The sequence below is a fragment of the Trichoplax adhaerens genome, genomic scaffold (genome assembly GCF_000150275.1).
Source record: "Trichoplax adhaerens TRIADscaffold_9 genomic scaffold, whole genome shotgun sequence".
Classification (NCBI taxonomy): domain Eukaryota; kingdom Metazoa; phylum Placozoa; class Uniplacotomia; order Trichoplacea; family Trichoplacidae; genus Trichoplax; species Trichoplax adhaerens.
The window spans coordinates 2991741-3001679 of NW_002060951.1; the positions used below are offsets into that span (position 1 = coordinate 2991741).

Below are 9939 nucleotides of genomic sequence, written 5' to 3' on the forward strand. Positions count from 1 at the left end.
TTCTACTTCATGTTCATCAATAGAACATTATTTGCATATTGGTGATCTCAGGGACATAAGTATGACAAATTATAATCATCCAATTATCTATAGCTATTAACACTTATCGTAAATAACCGTAAATAGAGACTGATACAAAATAAATTTTATCTGGAGTTATTTCAATTTTGTTAAGCAATTCATTTTGTGTGAATGGAGAGACTAATGTACCGCATCTATACAGATCTAAACTACGATCTAATGAATTATAAACATGATTATACAGGTACATAACTTTTTAGTAGTTATTTACCGAATGCCAAGTAATAGAAATACTATAGAGTTCCCTACGGTAAAATACCGTATTCTCTTTATGGAGCAACCAGTATTTTCGTAGTACACATCCACTTGGTATAATACTTTATATCAAATATAACATGATTTTCTTGACTACAGTTTACTACTTGCTTATGAAATAGCTAACGGGGTATATGTACTTTATAATAGCAATGGATCAGGACAAATTTTTAAGATTGTTCACTGACTCTGGCAAATCCGGGAGTAAATTTAATACGTAGAGATGGTAATATATTTTATCGGACATAATATGAAATTCTAACATTTGCATTAACGACGTGATGAAGGCCTTTAGGAGAGAACAGTATACAGACTGTGCTACATCATCGTTTATGGTCTCTACGATACCGTGGACCACTTTTGTAATTCTACTGTAGTGTTTTTCAGCGTGGATAAAATCAATTCAGAAATCTGATCTTTTAGAACTACACTATTCTGTTTTAGGCTCCTACTATTATCACGGAATCATTCAATAGTGAGATTGTACAGATCAGTTTTTATATTATGATACTCGTATACCATGGAGGATCTCGTAGCGACTTATTAAAGATGCGGAGAATAGAAGCTTACTGGCTGCTATAAAATAATTTAATTTTGGTTTACGTAAATTAATTAACCAATAGCTGATAATGGTGAATGACGCTGTATACTAAATGGTATTTTAGATTTCGTCACGTGGTCCACATATTTTGAACTTTAAATTAATTAGTGTTATTTTATAGAATCATATGATCGATTTAAGCCAGGAATAACAAGGTCTTGTTCACTTTATACTTGCGGAATTCAAATTACAGCAATTTTTAAATTATAAAGAAAATTTACTGACTATATTTACGAGTATTTTAAATTTTCTATAAGTATAATATTGTACAAATATTTCAGCAAGTTAAAAAATCGCCTAGCCTAAAAGATTAGATAAAATACAGACGGTATAAATTTCTGCTTGGATGCCAGAAAAGGATATCTTTGATTTATGTACTGTATTTTGTTTAGTAATAGTATTATTCTACAGTAAGTACGTGTGAACTCTACTTGTAAAGTTATATACCGTACATATACATACAACGAGGTATGGTAAACTGTATGATTAAATTAGCCAGTACAGTGTAGTGCGAAATGAAGCTTGGATTAGAATCGTTTATGAAATTGACAATATTTCTTTTTCAGCTTGGTTTGGTCAGGTCTTCTCTATTAGACATTTATATACAACCATTAGATTATGTTGGCGATAAGGCTATCTCTCCGTCTGTTATGGAAACAGTTCAACTTCATTGCCTAGCACGCGGACGTAATATTACTTATAGGTGGCTACATGACAATACCGCAATACGCGAGACTGGAAGAGTCAGGATCGCGAACGGCAGCTTACTAGTCACGAGCGTGTCAACATCAGATCAAGGTCGCTATCAATGTATAGCTGAGGGGCGAGAAGGAATATCTCTTAGTCGTTTTGCTACATTAGAGATTCTCGCACTTCCATGGATGTCGTCAGATTCTAAACCAGTAATTGCGAGCGAGGGAAACTATTCCTACCTACCATGTGGTATTGTCTCTACTACTAAACCATGGCCTTCAATTATCTATTGGACAAAGAAATCAACAGGTCAGAATCCAGCAGACGGTAAAAGAGTATTTGTTTCCTCGGCGACAGGCAATTTATACTTTAGCTATGTCACAAAATTAGATACCGATGAGTATCGATGCCATATTATCAGCGAAGTTTTTCATCAGTATCTGAACATATCTCTTAAACAAGAGAGTCAAAGTATTTGGAAGATATTAAACGTTGTTGGTGAGTCAAATAGAAGTTCGTTTGCAGCGCGGATACTTTCTGAAGGAGCTCATAGGGTTACTACAATGAAGAGAATCGAAGGGATTAGTACAGTAGTTCTTGATTGTATTGCTGTTGGTAGACCTCTGCCGTTGATATACTGGGATCGATCAGGAGGACCTCTTCCCTTTGATAGATATAACTATGAGAATAATGGACGTCGTTTGATATTGAAAACAGTTACCAGTAAAGATAGCGATCGATATCGATGTCACTCTAGAAATGTTTACGGTGAAGATACAGTTATATACAAACTACAGGTTGAAAGACGTCCACAGTGGATTAGCCCTGTTCGAGACGTTTTCGTTGCAGTACAACAGTCGGAATTTCGATGGCCTTGTATTGCATCTGGATCCAGCATCACTTACTTATGGTTTGCAAATGGAAATGAAATCAAAAATAATTCCAAGTATTCAGTATTCCCAAATGGCAATCTAGTCATTTCATCTGTGACCAAGGACGATTCGAAGATTTTCACATGCATTGCCAAGAATAATTTCGACAATATCGCCTCATACGGCAGATTAAATGTAATTTCCTCTTCACCTAAGTTTATTAGCTCTGTAATGGCACAAACATTTTTTTTGCACACAACAGATATCCTACAGTGTGCCGTCTTTGGCGGTCCGAGACCAGATATGGAGTATTACCGAGATACAAACTATATTAATACTACGAACAGAAAATTTGAGAAGTACCAAAATGGTAACTTAAAGCTGCATGATGTCGTCTTGGAAGACCAAGGAGTTTATCGCTGCATGGCGAGAAATTCTCATGGGGAATCTTCTAAGTTAATTAATGTTGTCGTTCGTAATCAGACTATTTTATCTATTAACTCCTCTAAGGAAGTATTAATTCGGAGATATTACTCTTTCGCCCTTACTTGTAGCGTAACAAAAGATGCTCGTTTATTAATGCAGTTGGAATGGCGAAAGGATGACGTGAACTTGAGTAATTGCAGTGGTATTATTATTTATCACATTTCTCCTCTCGTTTCTTTGTTAACGGTATCAAATGCAACATTCAACTATACTGGAATTTATAGTTGCATAGTTAAACTATATGATGATCGATTTCTTAATAAATATATAGCTAATAAGACTAAGTTGATTGTGGTGGATATTCCTGATCCTGTGCGTAATATTACTTATCATGAATTAACAGCTAAAAGTGTTTTTATAAGTTGGGTTCCTGGATCAGAAAATTTTAAGCCTTTAATCCGGTTTATAGTACTTTACCAAGTAAATAACAACACATCCTTTAAAGTAGCAAATCCTGATATATCTCCAAATATGAATACGGCAAAGCTTAACTTATCGCCTTGGAATAGATATCGAATTACAGTAGTGGCTGAAAACGGTGTCGGGAGGAGTAAGAGTAATCAAATTATTGAACTGCAGACCAAAGGTTCTGTTCCTATTTATTTACCAAATATTGTAAGAGCCACTGGATCGAAAAGTATGCCAGATGTAATTAGTGTCCGCTGGACTCCATTGCCTCGAGAATACCATTGTGGTCCAGGAATTCAATATTTTCTTTTGCATAAAGAGCGGGATAACCGTGGTCAGAAATATACAAGAATCAGATTACTTAGTCACTATCAAACTATGATTCATGGTCTCCGAAGTAACATTATTTATGAAGTAAGGATGCAAACCAAAAATTACTATGGTGAAGGAAACATGAGCACCCCAATTTTTGTTAAAACCGGACTCGCACCGCCAGGTTCGGCGCCTGATAAAATAGAAGTTTTCCAAATCAATGAAACAAGTGTACAAATATTTTGGAGAAAAATTGCATCATCGATAGTCAATGGTTATAAGGTAACCTGAATATTTAATTTCTACTTATTTTGATCTACGATAGGTATCTTAGGCATTCTTACCTAAATATGAGATAAAATGTTGGTCATCGAGCTATTTCGATCTGTTCAGGACTGTATATACTGGTATGCACTGGTGTCCTACATTTGAAAAAAAATTTATAGTTTATTTTTGGTCTAGTGACGCAATAATCATATTTTAAAATTCCAGTGCAAAAAAATAATTGGGTGACTATCGTAAAATGTATAGGTTGTCTATTCTTTAAATGATAGCGATGCGGTAAATGTGATGAGAATTGGCGACGTTTCGTCTGCTGTGATTACTGGATTATTAAGTAATTATGTCTATACCTTCAACGTAAATGCCTACAACAATGGTGGCGATGGGCCTCAGAGCGAAGTTGTGTACATAACTATGACAAATCTAACCCCTGATTTAGGTAAGTCAGCTCCACCCCAACGTTAATATGTAGATGTTGTACCAGTATTCCTCTTACACCTTAAATTAACCGTAAAATATTTATCCAGAGAATTGTTACCTATATTTTTATCAGCCGATGAAGTTTCTCAGACTTGCCAGAATCATCCTTGTTACCGTGGCTACTGCAGGGTACGAGATGATCGTTATCGTTGTGCATGTTCCCCTGGATGGATCGGCCAATTTTGTGATACAGGTTAGTTTCGTTGTTCCAGTACATAATCTTACTGTAGATCTTGCTTATAATTATCAACGTACTCCATTTCTGAACTTAATTTCTATATGCTTGCTAATGAAAGGATTGTTTTACTTACATTTCGCAATTGCACAGATGTCGGTCTTCAACCGAAACCATTTTTATCCCCATTAACGATAACAAGCGGACAAACGCCATTATTTACCTGCATAATTAATATTACTGCGCAGACTGGCGTAGTTTCCTTACCAATACAGTATACATGGTATCTCGATGGCAGTTTGTTGACGAGTAAGTTTATGAGGTGCAAAAATAAATTAAATGTGGCATCGGGACATTACATATTCTTTTAATAAAATAGAATCTTTATAATAGTATAGTCAGTATGGTTTTTGTATGTATTGTACAGTTTTAAGTTAATTCAACGTTTGATAAATTATTATGAATATTTACATTATTAAATATAACTAGAACTAGCAGTGATTACCCGTTACGTTATCGTAACGGGTGTTCACTGTTAATATGTTATAATACATATAATTGTAATTATCAAATTTAATAGATACAAGAAATTATATAATTGTAATCAGTCATTTGAAATAATATGCTAGGCGATCGAATTTAAAGCTATATTGGATATTTTTCAATTTGCTGTTTTCATCAAATGGTAGATTCCAATGCTACAATTTCAAACAAAGGATACACCTCCATTCTGATTCTTGCTAGTAATTTGACGACAGAAAATCATCAGCTATCATGCATCGCATCTAATTCAGCTGGGAAAGGATCCGTCAGTGCCGTTCTGACTATATTAAAAAGTTAATATTAATGTAACAAGTTAAATAGATATAGGTTGCCTTTCACTGTAGAGATAGAGAGTTTACTTTAATACTACCAAACGTATGTAAATACATATATATATGTATTATTTAAACAGTGCATTCAGATTTATTAATTTTAGTTCTTTTGATGAGCACCTGTGTCATCAAATTTTACTATATCTTGACTGCCTTATTATCTTATTAGACAGCGATCTTATTTGTAAAAGTGAGAAAAAGCAAGGTGTACAATGGTCTGCAACTAGAGCTACCCAGACTGATTTGCAAATGTGTCCTGAAAATTTCGTGGGTAAACCTTTAGTTTAAATTTCGCTTTCCGCATATCTCGATAATGTATAAAAAATATATATGTATATATAATAAGTCTTAGTAGGCAATGCAATTGCCGTAGATATTTTCGGTTTGAAACAAATAAGATTGGTCTGAATTCTATAGCTATTTTAATTGAATTGCTGTTCTTAAAATTTGAAATTATGTTGCAAATGTTGTGTATACCTTTTAAGTAACAATATTAAACTTCAAATTATATAGTGCTAACACAGTAAAACAAGCCGCTTATAGTATATAACAATTAATAATGATTTAAGGGCAATTAATATTTAAAGGTATAGCTAAAAGAAAATGTAGAAGGCATAGAAATGCTGCTTTGTGGGAGAATCCTGATTTGACCGAATGCATGACAAAACAGCTGTACTCATTAAAAGCAACGGTAATAGCGAGATATTCGAAAATATAATGCTTAGTGCAGTTCTACTGAGTGTACAAGTATCTAAATTTTAACAGGTCATTACTTCAGATACACGCTTTCTCCTTAAAATTTTTGTCTATGGACGAATACGTTTTCCTGACAAATAAATGAAATTTTTAGATTTCATCTGGCTTTTATGACTGTGGTTATCTCTCACGTGAATTACCTCTTGTAAATAGCATCAATGGGGACATGATAACTGGAGAAATAATCACAATAGTTTCATTCTTAAACGTAATTGCACGTGATTGTAACGATTCTGTAGCAAATAAAACTTTACAAGTAAGTATCGAAATTAATTTGGCCTTGTATTTATTAATATTAATATTGTATAATCAGGCTCGTTCTGAGAACGCGCCAGATTGGTAGACTATTGCTACGGGTGATGCGGGGCATACAATACTGTAGTTAGTACATTACTGTTATATCTGCTGATATTGTAACCAATCACTACGTGCTTAGCTACTTAGCTGTAGGTAATGACATGCACGCTATTAATGTTTTTTAAAAAATCAATTAAGACTATAATTTCCTATAGGATTTCGCATTGCTTGTGAATAGCATTTTAAATGTAACTCTAAAGCAGCAATGGCAGAGTATTTCCATGACGTCGGTTAGAATTTTATTGAACACCTTTTTTCTTATGTGTCAGTTCAATACTTACAAATAAGGTCCTCTTAACAATTAATTAGAATGTTAGTGTCGTAGATGTTGCTAATGCATTTAAGAAGATTGCGTTACGATGGCAAGATCCGTTAACGAATTCCTTATCTATTAAGCATTCAAACATTGGTATTTATTAATGAAATGTAATTTTAAAATCAAATGATGAAATAATTTTTATATTTTACTTCTTTACTACCTGAATTTTTTTTGCTAAATAGAAATTAAATTAAGAGTTTTACCAGCTGGCTATAATAAATCGCTTGTGCTTTCTACTTCACAAACTTCCCGCGGAGATTATACGACGGCTATTTTTTCTGAAGAAATGCTTAAGGGTATTCCGATAAATTAGCATTTTCTGTTCAATTACGTGCTTTTCGATTTTATACAATTTTTTTTCTTTGTTTCATCGCGCCTTCGGATTAATGAATACCGTTGTAGTAAAAATAAAAGAGATTTAAATTAATACCAAAGATGCATCAAAACTTTTAGGACGGCATTTTTTCAGTTTACGCTTTCTCTTAATTTCGGATTTTGTATTTTATCCTATTGTTGTACTTTGTTTAAAGTAGTGCACGTTAAACTGTTTATTCCAGCTTATAACACTTATATTCTAAGCTTGCATCGAATTACTATTATCGTTTATATTACAACAAATTTTAGGACTCGTAACAATCGATAATAAGCAAATACTGAGTCTTTTTTTCTTACTTTTCAGAAATAGATAATGTCCGTCTTTGCATTGCATTTATGAAATATACGACCTTAGCAGAATTTATACCCATAGCCAAAAGTAACTCCGTTTTAAGGTACTAAATTAACAAGGTAGCTAGGCAATTTTCAGGTACTATAGTGCCTAGCTACCTTGTCAAATTAGCCATTATTCAATTATTAGTTATTTGCGCAAATTAAATTTTTTCAAAATTCATCACTTTAACTGACGTCTGAAGCTGCTACCTTATCTTTAAAGATTACAAAACTTTACATGTCAGTTTAAGCTTAGTATCGCTTGAAATGTAATCAGAGCATAAATTAAAATTAAATTACTGTTTTGCTTCTAATTTTATTGAAATTTTTGTTGTAAGATACGCTAAGGAAGTTCAAAGTATGTCGTTAGATGATATGGTTTCGATCGGAATAGGACCTATTAATCGTTTTCCGGTAAAAGTGGCCATAAAAATTATATTCCAGCATCCCAAACAGGTTCGAGCATATGGGATAAATTAAGTAACAAAGCCACGGAGTAATGATCATTTAGATAGAATACCGGCAACATAAATATCAGTTTTTTACATTGTATGTTGGTGTAGCATCGTAGATTTTCGTTAACGATTTTGTCGCTCTTAGCTTTCTGTCTCTAATTAGATACAGTCTTCACCTGTTGTATTTCGTAAATTAAAAATGACTTTAATATTCTATAGCGGGTCTTAATAACCGGTGTCAGAAGAGATTCTATGTGTGTCTACTGGAGTCATCAGCCAAGGTAAATCCAAAATAGGTTTTCGAGAACTCGCTAATCCAAAGTAAATGTATTCATTTAGTATTACTAATAAATTGACTTGCATTATTGGTGCATTAATTAGTATAATTTATTTACACTTGGACGTTAGCTTTTAATTTTTCTGATCTCGACGAGATGGTATTATGCAAATGATACAGTGACATAACAACACTTTAATTCTTCTTCTGTTTCATTCAGGAGCAGTATTTTGTTGAATCCTGGTTGTCAATTTGCATTTTCCAATGCATCATGTACCATTTGTAATTGCATGAATTATAGTAACATCGGTTTACTATCTCTATTTGTAAATGAAGATAACGTAAGATACCATAGTACTAATACCGTAGCAGAAGTACAGCTAATACAAGTGCTCCAACTACTCTTGTTCAATTTATTCTGCAGTCTTCTAGGATTACCTTTCAAACTACAGGTTTCATTTATATGTCACATGGGATATCACTTGTTTGTAATACGCTAACTTTTGGATATTATATCTATTTAATAAGGTTTGTAGTAATATTTTACTCTACTACGCTGAGTATTACCTAATTTTAAAGTTTTAGCGTAGCCGTATGTAAATATTTACGGAATGCTTGGACCTTTTGGATCTGCAGTGGCTGAAAATAAGCTTTTCTTCTAATTTAGAATTCGTGGGTTCTGCTCCCGGTTTCTTCCTATAATTAACTTGACGGCAGTTTCTGGTTTTGCGTCTCTCTTATTTATGATAGCGGAAAGCATGGCTAGGAACGTATCGAAGGTAAAATTGCAGTCCTAAAATATTTGCAGATTGTATTTCCCTCATTTCTTTATATACTGTATGCTTTTTAAACCAGAATTGATTTATTGAATTATTGGTCTTCTACTTTACATTCCTCCATATACATCATATACGCTTTAAATGTACATCAGGTAAAAATTTTGGCATGGATTCGTACACAATACGTGTATGTCTAAAATCCCTAAGCGCTAAATCTACCAAGTATAAAATATTTCTAGTCAAGTCTTTCATCAATTCATGGGAATAAAACAGCATTATACTGTCGACTGGAAATGACTTTGGAATGTATATCTTAAACTCTAAAGTTTTTAATAGAATCAGTGCACGTAACTTCAATAATCATTTAAGCGATTGCAAGAGTTTTGCTGAGTTTCTTCGATTCACATTAGTTCTTAAGCCAAAATTGTTTGGGAAAAAATATTAATCTAACAGAGATTTCGTGCCTTATTTCACTTCCCACTCACAATATTTTGGGTAGTATATTAGATTGAAACAGGATTGATTACTTACAAAATTTTTTATCGACCCTACGTAGGTCCAGTGTTCTGTCATTGCATCAGCTCTTTACTTTTTTGTTTTATCCTGCTTTACGTGGGCTACAATTGAAGTTCAAATTGCTTTAAGAACTTATCACCGAAATAGAAGTAGAAATTATAGACTGGCCTGGTCTTTGGCATATGGATACGGTATTTACTTCCATCTATAAATTTTAATACACTCTAGCCATTTACTTATCTTTAAAAAATT

General features: G+C 33.3%; 1 protein-coding gene across 1 annotated transcript; it reads left to right on the forward strand.

The window, feature by feature from the left end:
- Positions 1 to 253: 253 nt before the first annotated feature.
- Positions 254 to 9368, forward strand: TRIADDRAFT_59150 (uncharacterized protein; the record flags this gene model as incomplete). The annotated part of the gene is made up of 18 exons (XM_002115006.1): positions 254 to 265; positions 1504 to 3990; positions 4240 to 4429; positions 4463 to 4663; positions 4799 to 4954; positions 5690 to 5791; positions 6108 to 6211; positions 6371 to 6532; positions 6789 to 6863; positions 6943 to 7042; positions 7135 to 7248; positions 7632 to 7722; positions 7999 to 8116; positions 8335 to 8396; positions 8613 to 8733; positions 8817 to 8920; positions 9060 to 9171; positions 9324 to 9368. 18 exons carry the CDS (start codon positions 254 to 256, stop codon positions 9366 to 9368), a joined length of 4356 nt encoding a protein of 1451 aa, XP_002115042.1.
- Positions 9369 to 9939: the final 571 nt, after the last annotated feature.